Here is an 18,985-nt window from a genome sequence, read left to right as displayed (position 1 = left end):
CATAGAAAGTACCGTTACGTGCCAAATTTTGCCAGATTAATGTCCGACGTCGTTTAGAAGTAATGATTTCTGACAAGTCTGGAAGCACTGTGAGGTGGACGGGAGGCGCATTAAATTAATTACGGACCTGTGCCAGCTCGTTGCCGATGGTGGTGATGGAGTCTCCGTGCGTCATGCGCGTCTCGAGGTTGGTGAACCAGAGCGTGTGGCAGTCGGAGAGGTCGGGCGCGTCGGCCGCCCACAGCGGCGGCCCGTCGTCGCGCCGGCGGCACTGCCAGCGCGCGCGGCCCGTGGAGCCGCCGGGGCACGGCTGCTCGGCCACGTCGCCCGCCCACGTCCAGTTCCAGAAGAGGTTGCGCGCCGTCACCGCGGGGCACAGCCGCGACAGCTCCTCCGGAGGGAAGTGCGACGGCGGCGCCGCCGCCGCCGCTGCGGCCGCCGCCGCCGCCGCCGCAGCTGCAGCCGAGCCGGTGCGACCTGCGGAAGCGTTACACCACACGCGCCCTACTGGGCGTCACTCCTCCGCACTCAGGGCCAGCCGCCGCCGGGGAACGCAACAAAACCACAAAAACCAAACAAAACGCGCTGAATCGGAGGCCCTACAGACGAGTGTTCGGAGGCTACGGATTCGCTTTCGATTTTAATTGCGCGAGTGGTTTTAAATTCGGTGTCCGTAAAATTACTCTATAATCGAACATCCCTTGAAACTACTGCAACCGTCTTTGCAATTATGGGCTGTCATTATCGTATGGCAGCGAAATTTGATAGATATTCTAGTACGTTAATGTGGAACAGATTTATGCTGGAAAAAATTAGTTCTAATTTTGGCCACCAGGCGCAAATCTGGCGCTGTGAATGCAAGAAAGACGTACAGAAATGTTTTCGTACGTAATGGATTAGGGATGGGACGTGGACAGAAAAGGTCAAACCTGTGAGAAAGGCATAATGTTGATTTCATTATTAACTGCCACTTACACAATTTGTTCGATACGAGTACCGGAGAGGTCGACGGGCTGCTGCATCCGTAAAACAAAGTGATCAGCAGTTGTTTGCAGCAGTTCCGGCAGAATCTGAATACTGGCCTTCAGATCAGGTAGACAGCGAACGTGTCCCTGCTAACCGCGTTCTTTTAGATATCTCTAGAGCCGAAAGTCACACGGATTCAGATCAGCTGATCTTGCTGGCCATACATCTGGAAAGCCCCTGGAGATAACACGTTATGGAAGGTTGCATTAAGCAAATCTTTCACTGGGCGAGCGACATGAGGTGCTGCTCCATCTTGCGCGAAGACAGTAGTCTCCACAAAGTTGTGCCCTCCGAATGCAGAAATCACATGCTGTACAAGGAGGTCTCGAAAAAGTGCAGACGTCACGGTACACCTGACAAGCCACCTAGATCTGTTCTTCTCAAAGAAGAACGGACCGAGAATAAACGTGCTTGTGAATCCACGCCACAGTCACACACTGCGAGCCGTGCACAACACGCGGTTTAACAGTACCCCAAATTCGACCGTTCTGTGTATTCACTGCACCCTGTAAATGTAAAATGTGCGTCGTCACTCCACAGAATATTGCCCGGCCACATGTCGTCATCTTTTCGTTCCGTGCCAGAAACCGAAGAGCAAATTCGGAACGTTGCTGCGGATTATTAGGTTTCAGTTGCTGCACCGTCTGGATCTTGTACGGGTACCAGTGTAAAACAGACCGAAAAACTTTCCGAACTGTTTACCACGAGATGGACAATTCTCTAGTCACTGCCCGGGGTACGTGCTGAACGGTCAGTTACAGCTAACCTCGTCAATAATTTCCACCGGGATACACCTTTCACTTCGAGGTGTCACACCTAGGTCACCCGCGTTTCCGATGTCATTATCATCTCCTTTAACACATTTAATGACATCGCGCCTCTCCTCAGAGCTTTCAGTCGACGATACTCTCTCAATGATACGCTGTAATTGTTGCCGTTCACATAAAACAGTTTCACTAGCAGTGCACGGTCTGGCTTCTCGATAGCCGTACTTTTCACTCAAACGTCATACAAACAGAGTACAGCGCCAGATTTGCACCTGGTGGCCATAATTGGAACTAATATTTATCGAGCGTAAATCGGTTCCGCATTAACATATCAGCATATCTACCACGTTTCACTCAAATACGATAATTACACCCCACACTGGACCAACGTGAATAGCTGCACTTTATTTATAACCACCCAGCACTTCACGCCATATGCTTTTTGGATCAAATCGTCTTTAGTGGCCTGGAATCACACTTACTAACGCTTTTAGTTCATCTATAGCTCTAGAAACAGCCCTTTGACAATCTAAATTGTTGTTCTTTGACTTTCTGCATTTTCGTCTTTTTTCTTAGAAGCGTAAATCTCTGCACGTACATCTGTCAGACATTTCAGAAAGTGAAAACGGACACAAAAGGACGGTGCTCAAGAGCCATATACCGGACGAAGGTGTGATCAGACGAGGCTTCTCAAACCGTTCGAAAATGTAATAAGTCAAAGAATCACTCTTCGACAGAGTAATAACGGAACTGCTGTCAGATGCACGGTGGCGTGCTGAAAAGTAACGGCTCCGAATTTTTTGTGACAACTCTTAAAATAAAAGATAACATTCTACCTCTTTATTCTTCATGTCAACATATTTGCAGCCCTCTGCCGCTAGAGAGCTTCGAATTGCAGCGTAAAACAAGGCATTGTGTTACGTAACTATGTCAGTGTGTGGGAAAAAGCGTACTGTAATCGAGTTTCGTCTTCAAACACTTCATCCACACATGCAGCACCCTCCCCGTGGGTACAGTTATCAATCATCCTCCGTGCAGTCCAAACTTGGTACCATCCAATTTTCATCCGCTTGCAAAGCTTAAGGAACACTTTTCAGGACTTTACCTTACATTACATCTATCGTTTTCCATGGATCCCTTGGAGGGAAGTCTCTGGGATGTGGAAAGAGTAAAAGGTCTTTATTTTATTTATTTATTTATTTTTTTTTTTTTACTCACGTACATGGATATTGTACAATTCTAATGAAGTTATTCAATTCCCTCTGAAAGCGATCTTTATCGCTTACAAGACCTTTGATATGTTCTGGTAAGTTATTGAATGTATGAGTACCCATGTATTTCACTCCTTTTGTACTAATGTTAAGCTTTTATAGTCCTTATACAGATTGTTTTTGGTTCTGGTATTATAATCATGTTTTGAACTATTTTGTGTAAAAAGAGACATGTTGGAAATGACAAAGGACATCACAGAGTATATGTACTGAGAAGTAGTAGTTAGAATACCAAGTTTCTTAAAGAGGTCTCTGCATGATGATCTAGGACTGACACCGGATATAATTCTAAAGACTCGTCTCTGAATTTTGAAAATGTTCTCATTGTGAGAGGAGTTTCCCAAAAGGTGATTCCATAACTTATTAGTGAATGGAAGTAGGCCGAATAAACTAACTTCTTCATTTTTAAAGCGCCCATTTCTGCTATCATGCATACTTCAAATGTAGCTCAACTAAGGCGTTTCATTAAGTCTAGAGTGTGAGTTTTCCAGTTTAGGTTGTAGTCAAATTGTAGCCCTAAAATTTTGATACTGTCAACAGCTTTAATTTCAATGTTCGAATACATTATACTTATAGGAATAGGTATTCTTTGTGACGCACTTAGCTGTATGTACTGGGTCTTGTCAAAATTCAGTGACAATCCATTTGCTGACAACCACCCATTGATACAAACATTTCATTAGCTGATTGCTCAGTGAGATCGCGGGTAACGTTTTTTATACGAATACTTGTATCATCTGCAAATAAGACAAAATTTGCATTTTGTGACACTGCATATGGAAGGTCATTAATATATAGTAGGAACAACAAGGGACCTAAAATAAAGCGCTGAGGCACTCCTTGTTTGATGGTTTCATATTCTGAATGACTATTGTTACGTGGTAAGCCTGATACAGACACACAAACATCTTATCTCAAATAACAAACTGTCAAAGTCACAGTTTGGATTTCTAAAAGGTTCTGATATTGAGAAGGCTATCTACACTTACAGTGAAAATGTGCTTAATTCATTAGACAAAAAATTGCAGGGAACCGGTATATTCTGTGATCTGTCAAAGGCATTTGACTGTGTAAATCACAATATCCTTTTAAGTAAACTACAATATTATAGTGTAACAGGAAATGCTGCAAAATGGTTCAGATCATATATCTCTGGCAGGAAACAAAGGGTGTTATTAGGAAAGAGACATGTATCAAGCTATCAGGCATCATCCAACTGGGAACTAATTACATGTGGGGTCCCACAAGGTTCCATTTTGGGACCCTTACCTTTTCTTGTGTATATCAATGACCTTTCATCAGTAACATTACCAGATGCCAAGTTTGTTTTGTTTGCCGATGATACAAACATTGCAATAAATAGCAAATCAAGTGTAGTCTTAGAAAGATAAGCCAATAAAATATTTGTGGACATTAATCACTGGTTCCTAGCCAATTCTTTGTCACTAAACTTTGAAAAAACACACTACATGCAGTTCAGAACTTGTAAGGGGTGTCCCAAGAGTATCTGTCTAACATACGATGACAAGAAGATAGAAGAAGTGGACAGTGTTAAATTCTTGGGATTACAGCTTGATAATAAACTCTACTGGGAGGAGCACACCACAGAACTGCTGAAGCATCTTAACAAATCTCTGTTTGCGATGCGAATTTTGTCAAACATAGGGGATATAAAAATGAAAAAGCTGGCATACTATGCTTACTTTCATTCCATAATGTCATATGGGATTATTTTTTGGGGTAATTCATCAAGCCAAGCTAAAGTTTTCCGGGCACAAAATGTGCAGTAAGAGTTATATGTGGTGTGAACTCAAGAACATCCTGCAGAAGCCTGTTTAGGGAACTAGGGATACTAACTACTGCTTCCCAATATATTTATTCCTTAATGAAATTTGTCATTAAAAATATATCACTTTTTCAACAGCTCAATTCATGGAATCCATACTAGAAATAAGAATAATCTTCACAAGGATTTAAAGTCACTTAGTCTTGTACAAAAAGGTGTGCATTATTCAGGAACACACATTTTCAATAACTTGCCAGCAGCCATAAAAAGCTTAACAACCAATGAAATTCAGTTTAAGAGAAGCCTAAAGGATTTATTGGTGTCCAACTCCTTCTACTCCAATGATGAATTTCTTAGTAAAACCAACTGATTTGTATATAAGTACAACATAACTTCTGCACAATTTCAGTTCAGTAATGTGTTCATTGAAAATTTGTGTGTGTGTGTGTGTGTGTGTGTGTGTGTGTGTGTGTGTGTGTGTGTGTGTACGTATAATCTAACTTCTGCACCATTTCAGTGCAGTAATGTGTTCATTGTAAATAAGTATTACAGTAGTTGCATTACATGTTTATTACCTTATAAATAAATAAAAAAACTTTTTTATTTTAAATTCAGTGCATTAGTATTTGTAAAATGACTCTTAGTGTTCATTAAAAAATGATGATCATTCCACTTGGGACCTGTGGAATGGTACATTAGCTTATTTGTTTTAGTTGTAAATATTTGTCATGTATTGTTGTTTTTCTGACATGTTCCACATTCTGGAGGACCTCCTCACTACGGATCAATTGGAATGAAAGTAAATCTAATCTAATCTAATCTGTTAAAAAGACAGGATGAGAACCATGAGCCTGCTACTCCTGTTATCCCATAATATTTTAACTTTTGTATAAGGATATCTTACTTAACACAATCAAAAGCTTTAGCCAGATCACGGAATATTCCAAGTGGTAATAACTATTGATTTATTGATTCTAATATATCATCTGTAAAAGTGAATTAGCTTGATCAGTTGATAATCCTTTCCGAAATCGAAACTGATTGCGAATGAGAATATTTTTCTGTAGTAAGTGTTCATAAAATCTATTGTACATAACCCTTTCAAACACTTTTGAAAATATTGCCAATAATGAAATGGGACGGAAGTTTTCCACTGACGATTTGTCTCCTTTCTTCTGTAATGGTTTGACAATAGCATACTTAAAGCTGTCTGGAAAAGTACCACAGTGGAGGGATTCATTACGTAAGGAACTCAGTGTGTCACAAGGTTTTGAGGAGCAACATTTCATTATGGTAATGTTGATTTCATCATAGTCGATAGTGATGAAGCGGTGCAAGCAGATGTCAGGTTATGGTTCCGTCAACGATGTTAAACATTATGCAGTGACGGTATCAAGGAGCTGGTCTCTCGTTGGGAGAAATGTGTTCATTGCTAGGGTGAATATGTTGATAAATAAATACGTAGACATGAAAGAGGAAGATGCAGAATGTTAATAAAATCTGTTTTATTTAAAAAGCTTTAAGAGTTTTCACATAAAAAATTCGGGGGCACTACTTTTCAGCACGCCCTCGCACGACCCAACCAAAATGGTAAATATGTTTGCTTCCAGACCACTGATGTTTTAATCCAGTACAACGAAACGTGTATAGTTACATGGCATTTAAGGCGACGTATTCTGTTTAAGTGTAAGTTTTGATTTTGGTGTGACTTTTGACTTACGTAGCTTTGAATTGCTTTGTACTTGCGGAGAAGGAAATGTCACGTTGCATTATTGAGAAAACACGGCTCATTCGCGTTTGTCTCAGTGATTTTCGGAAGCCGTGGGATACACAACAGTGGACGGATACGGATTAAGATATCAAAAATACGTTTTCGACAAGTGGAGGTATGTAAAGGAGTGACTTTTTTTCCAATGATTAAAACTAATAGCGTTTTATATCAGCCGAGATACCGAAACAACTGCACTTTTTCCTAATTTCCCCCTGGAAGAGAGGGATATATTGCTGACGTTAGGCAAAACATGCAGTAAAACCTTCCAAAAGAGGAGGCTAATAATGAAAGCAACGACTGCCGATGTTTACAGGACAATGCAAGTGCTCCTCCAGTTCTATGATCCGAATGACCAGCAAGCAAACGGCCAAACCCGAGGTTTTAAGTTAGAAATATATCTCGAAGACTCCGTCTCGAGCAACACAGTTTCCTGTTTTCCTCCCTTAACCCGCACAAATGTTGGTAATGTGACATCATGACCAGTGGTCTTCCTTTATTGTATTTACCAGAAGATTTTGTTTTTCATGTTGTCGCGTGTCCACTTCGTGCAGTGCAGATGACGCTGTAACTCAGTTTGCCACGTTCTCACTGTGTGTGTGCGGCAATAGTATTTATGTCGCAAAATACTTACAGTGCTCTGTCATATGAGGACTACACGATATGCATAATATGCATTGTAATGCCTCGACTTTTTTATGCATATTGTGGTGTGAGCACTAGCACTGTGCGGTTTTATGGTTATGAGGGTGGCAATACCTATTGCCGAAACCAGCAATCCAGTAGTTGCGTTAACGTAGCGATCTTGGTAAATAAATTGGTTTCCAAGAGAAGACAATAGTAAAAAATAGCAGATGACGAACTGTGTTAAAGTAACAGCTGTGCAGCGAAAGACAGAGAGCACATGTGTTGTTCAGTAGAATAAAGTGAATTGCCGCAGTGGATACACCGGTTCCCGTGAGATCACCTAAGTTAACCGCTGTCGGGCGTGGCCGGCACTTGGATGGGTGACCATCCAGCCGCCATGCGCTGTTGCCATTTCTCGGGGTGCACTCAGCCTCGTGATGCCAACTGAGGAGCTACTCGACCTAATAGTAGCGGCTCCGGTCAAAGAAAACCATCGTAACGACCGGGAGAGCGGTGTGCTGACCACACGCCCCTCCTATCCGCATCCTCACCTGAGGATGACTCGGCGGTCGGATGGTCCCGATGGGCCACTTGTGGCCTGAAGACGGAGTGCTACTAACGACGGGGAACAGGTTAAAAATAGAAAAACGAGAGCTTATGTTTACCTCGAGACGGAATCCTCAGACTACACTGATGTGTAGCCGGCCGAAGTGGCCGTGCGGTTAAAGGCGCTGCAGTCTGGAACCGCAAGACCGCCACGGTCGCAGGTTCGAATCCTGCCTCGGGCATGGATGTTTGTGATGTCCTTAGGTTAATTAGGTTTAACTAGTTCTAAGTCCTAGGGGACTAATGACCTCAGCAGTTGAGTCCCATAGTGCTCAGAGCCATTTGAACCATACACTGATGTGACAAAAGTCAAAGGATGCGCAGTGGAGGTAGCAACGCGTACAAAAGGCACTGCAGTGGTCGAGCAGTCATTTGTACTCACGTGATTTACGTGAAAACGTTTCTCATGTTTTATTATGGTCACAAGACGGGAATTAACATGCTTTGAACGCGGAATGGTATTTGGAGCTAGACGTATGAGACTTCTTCTTCTGTAGTGGTCAATCCAAGGATTGGTTTGCAACAGCTACAATGGCAGCTTGTCTCCATTCTGTGCGTCTTTCAGCTTTTCTCTTCATTTCTTTATAGGTGTTACATCCCACATCTTTCACGATTTGATCCATGTACCTCAGTCGTGGTCTTCCTCTTGGTCTTTTTCCCTCGACATATCCCTCTATGATTGTGTTCAGGAGTCCTTTATGTCTTAATAGATGGCCTGTAAATTGCACTCTTCTTTCAACAATGTAACTCCAGAAGCTTCTCTTCTCCCCTGCTCTTTCCAGAACCACTTCGTTTGTGACCTTGTCGATACATTTTATTTTGAGCATGCATCTATAGCACCACATTTCAAAAGAATTTAGCTTCTGCTCTTCCTCTGTCCCGAGAGTCCATGTTTCACACCCACAGCATGCCACACCCCACACATATGATTTCAAAAATCTTTTCCTGATGTCAAGGCTGATGCTCTTAGATGTTAAAATGTTTTTCTTCTTGTTAAAAGCAGCCTTTGCTTGAGCTATTCTACTTCTCACTTCTGCCTTGTTCCTTCCATCCCTGGTAATATTACTGCCCAGATAAGTAAATTTATCAACTTGTTCAAGCAGTTCATTGCCTACATGAACTTGGACTTTCACTTGATCTTCTTTGTCGCTGCCATTACTTTTGTTTTTGCTTTATTAATTCTCATATTATATTCTTCATCCATAACTTTACCCATTCTATTCAGGAGTGCGGTAGCGTTCTCGCTTCCCGCGCACGGGTTCCCGGGTTCGATTCCGGCGGGGTCAGGGATTTTCTCTGCCTCGTGATGGCTGGGTGTTGTGTGCTGTTCTTAGGTTAGTTAGGTTTAAGTAGTTCTAAGTTGTAGGGGACTGATGACCATAGATGTTAAGTCGCATAGTGCTCAGAGCCATTTGAACCATTTCTATTCAGGAGGACTACAAGATCTTCTTCACTTTCAGCCAGGACAGCTATATCATCGGCATATCTTATCATATCTATTCGTTGGCCATGAATTACTACACCTGTCTGTGAATTTTCTCTTACTTTTTTCAGCGCCTCTTCAATGTATACGTTAAAGATAACAGGGGATAGTGCGCAACCTTGTCGGACACCTTTCTGTATCTGCACCTCTTCTTGTTTTGTCCGTCCACGGATAACTGCTGTCTCGTTTTTGTACAGGTTCCATATCATTTTTATATCTTTATGGTCTATTCCTACTTTTTTGAGTACCTCAAACATCTTATTCCATTTAACATTATCAAAGGCTTTCTCTACATCTACGAAAGCTATGTATGTTTTCAGGTTCTTATCTAGTCGTTTCTCTATTATTAGTTTTAGAGCAAATATTGCTTCTCTGGTTCCTCTATCTTTCCGGAATCCAAACTGGTCTTCGGAGAGTGTAGCTTCGACTTTTTGTTCTATGCGTTTTAGGATAATTGAGGTTAATATTTTAGAGGCGTGCGTAACTAGGCTGAGCGTCCTATAATTTTCACTTCTTGTAGCATTTGCCTTCTTTGGAATGGGGATCATAATGTTTTTCTCAAAGTCTGAAGGAATTTTACCCTGCTCGTACATGTTGAAAACAAGATTATACAACTCCTGATTCAGTTTTGCTCCTCCAGATTTCAGAAGTTCGGCTGGGATATTGTCTATACCAGGCGATTTGTTGTTTTTCAATTTTTTCAGAGCTAGTTCAAACTCTTCCTTTAATATAGGTTCACCTATGTTGTGTGCATCTACTTCTGTTTCTTCTTCCATGATGTTTTCAGGCAGGTCTGGTCCGCTGTACATTATACATTGTTTCCATCTTCTTGCAACTCCATCATCGTCATCCAACATATTGCCATTTTCATCCATCACAGCCCTACACTTGTTTCTTCTGTCTCCAAAGCAATGTCTCACACATTTATAGGCCTTGTCGATATTTCCCTTGCTCATGTTGTCCTCAACTGAAATACAGAGATCATCAAGGTATTTTTCTCTTGCTTGTTTTGCCTCTCTGTTGATTCTGTTTTTCAGACTCTTGTATTCCTCTTGGTCTTCCTTCTTCTCAGAATTTTTTTTAATTTCCTTCTTTCTTCCATCATATTTAGTAGGTCATTAGTGATCCATTCCTTCCTTTTCTCTGTCCTTTCTTTTCCTATTACTTCTTCTGCTGCTTCTAAAATACCAGTTTTTATTTTTTCCCAGCTGCTTTGGATTTCATTGCAGCCCTGTGTATTTGTTTTCTTGTCTGTTTCTAGTTGATAGTGCTTCAGTGTATTTTCGTTTTTCAGGTTTGCCGAATCCTATTTACATGTACTTCTTTTTTTAATGTTCTATGAGACATTGTTAGAGAATTCAATATTCCGAGATCCATAGTGTCAAGTGCGTGCCGAGAATACTAAATTTCAGGCATTACCTCTAACCACAGACAACCCAGTGGCCGACAGCCTTCACTTAACAACCGAGAGCAGCGGCTTTTGCGTAGAGTTGTCAGTGCTAAAAGACAAGTAACACTGCGTGAAATAGCCGCAGAAATCAATGCGCGTCTTACGATGAAATTATACTTTAGGACATTGCGGCGAAAGTTGAGGCTAATGGACTATGGCAGCAGACGACCGACGCGAGTAGCTTTGCAGCGCCTCTCCCGGGCTCGCGACCGTATCCGTTGGGCCCTAGACGACTGGAAAACCGCGCCCTGGTCACATGAGTATTATGTTCGAGTATAATGACTTTTCTGGAGATTAGAAATCTACTCTGTAGGAATCAGCATGGGTTTCGAAAAAGACGGTCGTGTGAAACCCAGCTCGCGCTATTCGTCCACCAGACTCAGAGGGCCATAGACACGGGTTCACAGGTAGATGCCGTGCTTCTTGACTTCCGCAAGTTCCCCACAGTCGTTTAATGAACAAAGTAAGAGCATATGGACTATCAGACCAATTGGGTGATTGGATTGAAGAGTTCCTAGATAACAGAACGCAGCATGTCATTCTCAATGGAGATAAGTCTTCCGAAGTAAGAGTGATTTCAGGTGTGCCGCAGGGGAGTGTCGTAGGACCGTTGCTATTCACAATATACATAAATGACCTTGTGGATGACATCGCAAGTTCACTGAGGCTTTTTGTAGATGATGCTGTGGTATATCGAGAAGTTGTAACAATGGAACATTGTACTGAAATGCAGGAGGATCTGCAGCGAATTGACGCATGGTGCAGGGAATGGCAATTGAATCTCAATGTAGACAAGTGTAATGTGCTGCGAATACATAGAAAGATAGATCCTTTATCATTTAGCCACAATATAGCAGGTCAGCAACTGGAAGCAGTTAATTCCATAAATTATCTGGGAGTACGCATTAGGAGTGATTTAAAATGGAATGATCATATAAAGTTGATCGTCGGTAAAGCAGATGCCAGACTGAAATCCATTGGAAGAATCCTAAGGAAATGCAATCCGAAAACAAAGGAAGTAGGTTACAGTACGCTTGTTCGCCCACTGCTTGAATACTGCTCAGCAGTGTGGGATCCGTACCAGACAGGGTTGATAGAAGAGATAGAGAAGATACAACGGAGAGCAGCGCGCTTCGTTACAGGATCATTTAGTAATCGCGAAAGCGTTACGGATATGATAGATAAATTCCAGTGGAAGACTCAGCAGGAGAGACGCTCAGTAGCTCGGTACGGGCTTTTGTTAAAGTTTCGAGAACATACCTTCACCGATGAGTCCAGCAGCATATTGCTCCATCCTACGTATATCTCGCGAAGAGACCATGAGGATAAAATCAGAGAGATTAGAGCCCACACAGAGGCATACCGACAATCCTCCTTTCCACAAACAATACGAGACTGGAATAGAAGGGAGAACCGATAGAGGTACTCAAGGTACCCTCCGCCGCACACCGTCAGGTGGCTTGCGGAGTATGGATGTAGATGTAGATGAGTCCAGATTTCAGTTGCTAAGAGCTGACGGTAGGGCTCGAGTGTGGCGCACACCCCAACACTTGATGTTCCCAAGCAACAACGGAATTTTTATGGATGACAATGCGCCATGCCACTGAGCCACAGTTATTCCCGATTAATTTGAAGAACAATCTGGACAATTCGAGCGAATGATTTAGCCACCCAGATCACCGGACACGAATCCCATCGAACACGTATGCGACATAATCGCGATGTCAGTTCGTGCACAGCCTCCTACCAGCAACACTTTGGCAACTATGGACGGCTATATTCCTGCAGGAGACTTACAACAACTTGTCGAGTCCGTGTCACGTCGAGTTGCTGAACTACGGCGGGCAAACGAAGGTCTTACACGATATTAGAAGGTATCCCACGACTTTTGTCACCTCGATGTATATTTATTGTTCGAGTAAATAAGGGCGCAAGCTGTGAACTTTCCTAAGGAAATTCGCGTCAAGATGAAGTTTGAAGAGTTCTGTTGGGTTTTCCACCACTACTACACTGCAACGGGTGTTGGTTGCTTGTCAGTACGGAGTTGAACAATAGAGACGTAGTTAGAGAAGTAATTGCCCAAATCGCACGCGAAAACAAAAGATAAAAACTCAAGAAAGAAGCAGGGGGGGGGGGGGGGGAGGGGTACGAAAAGAGCTAGTCCGCGGCCTACCTGTAGACGTGCTGGGAGGAACCACCGTCGCCGTGTCCTGTGGCTGCGGGGGCGGCGGAGGCGGCGGCGTCTGCGGCACCGGCACGGGCACCATCGGGGGCGGCGGAGGCGGGGGCGGCGACTGCGTGACGGGGGACGGCGGCAGGGCCGGCAGAGTGCCGGGGACGAGCGCCGTGTCCGCGGGGGCGGGGGCGGCCGGCGGCTGCGGGGGCGGGGGCGGCGGCAGCGGCGCCTCCACGCGCACCGTGCTCCAGGGCGACGGCTGCGACGTCGTCAGCCAGGGCGGGCTCGGCCGGTCCGTCGTCGTCGTCGCTGTGGAGGAATACACGCACGTCAAACCTGCCGTTCCCTGGCCGACAGTCTTTCTTCGCGCCAGGCGCCACACTAAGAAGAATTCCACTGAGGATAAAACACTCGAGCTGTAAACTTTTTCTGTGCGACATCGACGCATATTTCCTCTCTTGTACATATTTTCCCCCAATTTATTGGCTTGCGTTTCGTGTCCGTTCAGTCATCTCAATAATGGAAAGACGATACGAAATTGTACGAATTCTTGTCAGTTAACGACGATACGAACGTAAGGACAACGCTTGACGCACTCCCCGAGCGGAGAAAATCTCCGACCGGGTCGGGACTCGAACCCAGGCTACTTCGCTTAGTAATCCGCCGCGCTAACCCCGCATTACCGAGGCGGACTCTAATCTACAGATGCTAACGTGTCCGTCGAATTATACGTATATCAAATCGAGAGGAGTGGTCAGTGCATAAAGGCTGTCGTAGCACATGTATATGTATCAGCTGACAAGCCGAAACAGTCCTGTAATGAACATCACTAAGTTTTTAATTTTGACAAAAAGTTTACAGCCTCGAAGGAATCTTAGTTTTATCCTTCAACTACTATCGCAAGAATTAAAACTCATCTTTTTTCCTGGAGAAAATTGAACGTTAACAGGCTGGAAAGCACATTTTTGACATAATCTTGGCAATTTTCTATACTCATTCTTAGACATACATCGTGAACTTCAACAGACAGAGTAGTAAGAAGCCAACTGCAGACGCAATCTCTCTCTTCCAAATTATGATCTTTCTTGGCACACACCTGCTCCAGAAAGTTACCGTAACAGCTGGTAGAGGCAGGGACAACCGCTGTCAGCATTATGAACCGTGACAACTGTTTTTTGCCGAGAGTCTTAATCCTCTCTCTGTGGCTTAAAGGACAGATGTCATCGTAAGTTTTCATAGACGGAGATAAATTTCTTATTATTAAATTTTGCTCTGTACATCCGTTCGGCCTTCCGGACTTCGAGTGCGTCTGCAAAGTTCCTGCAATGAATAATGCTCCATCATGTTTGAAAACCAGTCACGAGCTGTAAACAATAACAAACTCCACCGTGGCAACTAAATTATTACTTTTAAAGGTCGTGTCGATGAGGCAGGCAGTTGCTTGTTACGAAATATAAGCAATTTACGAACACTCGTAGTCCTCATTCGAAACTTCGTACCGCTATCAATACTCATTTCCGACCATTAGTGCCTAGTTTCAAGACGTAGAAACTGCGGAGGAAGATTGAAGTCGTGGCAAATAATTTCTTATTTGATACGTTACGTCACACACAGAAGCTAACTTCTGTACATAGCATTGCAATCGAAATATCTGAGAAGTTAATAATAATTTTACAGATACCTTTGAAGACTAGACACCCAAGACAAAGACAAAAGCTTTACCGTTGTGACATGTGGAGGATCTTTCACTGCGCTGCAGAAACGATACTTATTGGTGGGATGTTTGCACTGATAATTCCCCATTTACTAAAATAGCTGAAACAGCCACCGTTCATCAGTAATACAAAATACGGACGAAAGCGGTCCCGAGAGACACCCTTAAGAATTTTCCCGACAGCTAGGTAGCTTCCAGCTTTCATATAATGGATTTGTGACTTTGGTACATTGGGAATGTTGAAGCTACGCCACCCCGCGAAATGCTTCGCCTACTAGAGGATCTGTACGCTTTAGAATACGTAATGTCATTCCAATGGACGACAGAAACATGCACTTCGCACACGTTCAGTGAGATTGCCGTTAAGCATCGAGATGTAGCAAGGTGGTAACAAGACAGCTGCGAGAAAATATTTATTGTGACTCTTCAAGCTTTCCCTGCGGATGTGTTGTAAATAGTCTTCACGGGTTTGCCGCCGGATCACGTTGTGCAAATTCCACAATATTTCCTCGGAGCAACTGTCCGCCATCTTCAGGTGGTTCAACCTTGCTCGTGGCTAGGTACGACTGACGGTATCCGCACGCCGACGCCCCGTTTTTAGAACACGCGCGCGAAGAATAAGAATGCGCAGCCGCAGAAATCGCGCATGCGCAGTGATTTGCCCTATTCAAACTCCCCCTGTCGAAAATCGCAGAGCGGCTCTCCCGCACGTGCGCTGTAGCTGCGTTTGTGAACAGTGCGGCCAGACGTTACTCGCCAACGGCCGTACTAGGCCAGTGTTATGACGGGCCTGTTAGCGAAGAATCTTGATATTCGCGTCGCGATTTAATAGCAGCCAATGCAGGGTTCCAGGCTGTGCTCAGTTGAAATCCCGTACCCTTGTTGATGAGATTATCGGCTGTGCGGATATGTATTGCTTCCTTAATGACGCAGTCCCAGAAAGATGATGCCGTGGATAAAAATTCCGTCTTTTCATAAATCATACGACGTCATGTATTCAGGCAGTGTTCCGCAATTGCCGACTTTTGCTGTTGACGAAGGCGTATATCGGAGCGTTCTTCTACTGTGCGGCATGTCTGGCCTATATACGCTGCCCCACAATGACAAGGAATCTTGTCACGCCACATTTCCTCAGTCCGAGGTCATCCTTAACCGAACGCAACAGATACCACGTGTGCTCTATGAACTAACGTGCGTAATGCACTACTGCATTGTGCAGAATGATGGCAGCTTGTGGCCTGTAGATATAGATCTGTTGTATGCGTTGGCTTGCGGCAGACGCTGTGTCCCAAGGTTCCATCTGCTTTCCTTCGTACCGAGACATCAAGAAAAGGTAAGTGAAGTTTATATTCGGATGGAGCGAATTCAGATGCTGAAGAAACTTAGGTAGAGTATATAGTCCATGTGGCCACACCAGAAATGTTGTCATCCGCATACCGCAGAGAACAAGAGGGTCTGAGAGTGGCTGACTGTAGTGCTTTTCCTTCAAAGTCCTCCATAAAATAGTTGGCCACCACAGGAGACAGAGGCTTCCCATGGCGACACCGTCCACTTGTTCAAAATATTGGTCTTGAAATAAGAAGTATGTTGAAGTAAGCACGTGTTTGAATAATGCTACTATGTCCTCCTCAAACTTGTTGCTTATGAGCTCCAAAGATTCCTGCAAGGACACCTTTGTAAATAAAGACACAACATCGAAACTTACTAACAGATCCGATGATTGCAATCTAATGGTTTTCAGGCGACCTGTGAAATCTTCAGAGTTTCGAATGTGATGGTCGCATTTGCGTCTGACAACGGGACCGCGAGGCGATCGGATTTTGCACAACGTGATCGGGCGGCAAACCCGTGAAGACTATTTACAAAATATTTATTCATGAAATCTGAGAATTACGGAATTCTACTTAGGCACTGGTACATATTACTTATTCACACAGTAACCATGATTGCCAAAGTATTTGTTCGATCGTACATCAGTCCGTCGTAACTCTCATAAATTAAGTCTCAGAGCCTCTTGAACTTCGGAAACGCTTCTAAAGTGACCACCCGTGGGGTGCTTCCTAACGGTCAGAATTAATGAAAACTGGTCTGTTCCAGATCCAGGATGTTCCTTTTATTTGTAATATATAAAGTACCTTTATACATAATGAGTGTGAGTATAACAATCCGGCCACGCAAGTACAAGTCTAAACGACCACACTTAAAATTTTCGTGGATACCGTTGCTTTAAATTTTTTACTGGGGTGAGATCAAGGGTGTCTCAGTGGTATTTACGCTTTCTTGGTCTCAGGTGCACCCACGTTTCGTTCCGTGCAGGAACGGAACATCCTCCGCGCCATACCGCATTCGCTTGCTTGTGGTCGCGCCTGGCAAGGGAACCACGAGGCGATCGCATTTTTATAATCTTTCGTATTTATGGTACGTGAAGTTCATAATTCAAATCTACCTCTCACAAAGCAGTTCGATGCAACTCTCAAAAATACTCAATAAACCGACATCGAATTTTTCCGACCAATGTTCGCACGCTAAACTAAGATGGTGTCGTTTTCGAGAAGTAGCGTGGCCGTGTGGCAGAGTGCTCGCCAGATGTGTGGGGGGCCTAGGTTCAAATACCGGCGGAATCAAGTTTTAAACAAAGGTGCATGTTCTGTGAGCATTTACGTGAAGCGTGAAATACAAAAACACAGAACAAATTAATGTGTAATTTTTTTAATTATACGATTTTGATTAATAATCTTTTATCAAAGTTCGCTAACTAAGAATTTTCGATTACAATGAGAACTAGATTTTTGTGGGCAATATATAATTGGAAATAAGAAGATATGCATTTTTCGTAAAAATTACAGATGCGTTAATTAGCATATATTTGATGAATTTCATATTTAAATGACGTACGTATTTGAACTGAACAAAAAAAAAAAGAAAAAAATACCAGTCTCGTGCGCTTTATATATTCTAGGTTTCACGGAAATGCTTGTAGAACATGCACCTTTGTTTAATAATCTGATTGCATCTAGACCGAAACCCAGCCCCTCAAACAGCGAACAAGCGCACTCCCACAGTCCCACAATGCTCGTAGAAAAATACGTACCTTATTTTAGCATACTGAACATGGTTGGAAAACCAAAGTCTATTTTATCGAGAATTTTTAAGAGTTGCATGGAACTGCTTTGGGAGAGGTATATTTGGAGTTCTGAACTTCACGTACCCAAAGTACAAAAAATTACAAAAATCGGATTGTTTCCTAGTGAGAGCAGCCGCGGTAACCACCGAGAACACGTTTTCTGGCAGCCCCGTGTGTTGTGCACGATATCCACTATACTGCCACAAAAAATGTTGAGTTCGTGCGCAGTTTGCCTCACACGAATGCGACGATCGGTTCGAATCTACCCTCCGACACGGCAAGCGTTGTCATCTGAGGGGGACGATGGAATTTTCTGGCGTATGCGAGTCTTTTTTAACGTTCACAGGTGCCAAACTATGACACCGACTTCTTGCTTTACTGGAACTGTAAATATACAGGGCTATTACAAATGATTGAAGCGATTTCATAAATTCACTGTAGCTCCATTGACATATGCTCACGACACACTACAGATACGTAGAAAAACTCAAAGTTTTGTTCGGCTGAAGCCGCACTTCAGGTTTCTGCCGCCAGAGCGCTCGAGAGCGCAGTGAGACAAAATGGCGACAGGAGCCGAGAAAGCGTATGTCGTGCTTGAAATGCACTCACATCAGTCAGTCATAACAGTGCAACGACACTTCAGGACGAAGTTCAACAAAGATCCACCAACTGCTAACTCCATTCGGCGATGGTATGCGCAGTTTAAAGCTTCTGGATGCCTCTGTAAGGGGAAATCAACGGGTCGGCCTGCAGTGAGCGAAGAAACGGTTGAACGCGTGCGGGCAAGTTTCACGCGTAGCCCGCGGAAGTCGACGAATAAAGCAAGCAGGGAGCTAAACGTACCACAGCCAACTGTTTGGAATATCTTACGGAAAAAACTAAAGCAGAAGCCTTACCGTTTACAATTGCTACAAGCCCTGACACCCGATGACAAAGTCAAACGCTTTGAATTTTCGGCGCGGTTGCAACAGCTCATGGGAGAGGATGCGTTCAGTGCGGAACTTGTTTTCAGTGATGAAGCAACATTTTTTCTTAATGGTGAAGTGAACAGACACAATGTGCGAATCTGGGCGGTAGAGAATCCTCACGCATTCGTGCAGCAAATTCGCAATTCACCAAAAGTTAACGTGTTTTGTGCAATCTCACGGTTTAAAGTTTACGGCCCCTTTTTCTTCTACGAAAAAAAC

The 18,985-nt window shown here is 43.6% G+C and overlaps 1 protein-coding gene across 1 annotated transcript in view; it reads right to left on the bottom strand.

The window, feature by feature from the left end:
* LOC124556427 (latrophilin Cirl) overlaps window positions 1-18,985 on the bottom strand; it is a 799,014-nt gene that overhangs the window by 50,362 nt on the left and 729,667 nt on the right. The window contains exons 6-8 of the mRNA XM_047130383.1: window positions 13,163-13,269; window positions 12,958-13,000; window positions 128-477 (exon numbers count right to left, since the gene is read on the bottom strand). Coding sequence (XP_046986339.1) covers window positions 128-477; window positions 12,958-13,000; window positions 13,163-13,269 — 500 coding nt within the window. The remainder of the gene's footprint in view (window positions 1-127; window positions 478-12,957; window positions 13,001-13,162; window positions 13,270-18,985) is intronic.

This window comes from Schistocerca americana, chromosome X (assembly GCF_021461395.2).
Source record: "Schistocerca americana isolate TAMUIC-IGC-003095 chromosome X, iqSchAmer2.1, whole genome shotgun sequence".
NCBI lineage: Eukaryota > Metazoa > Arthropoda > Insecta > Orthoptera > Acrididae > Schistocerca > Schistocerca americana.
This window is presented reverse-complemented; position numbering and strand designations above follow the sequence as displayed.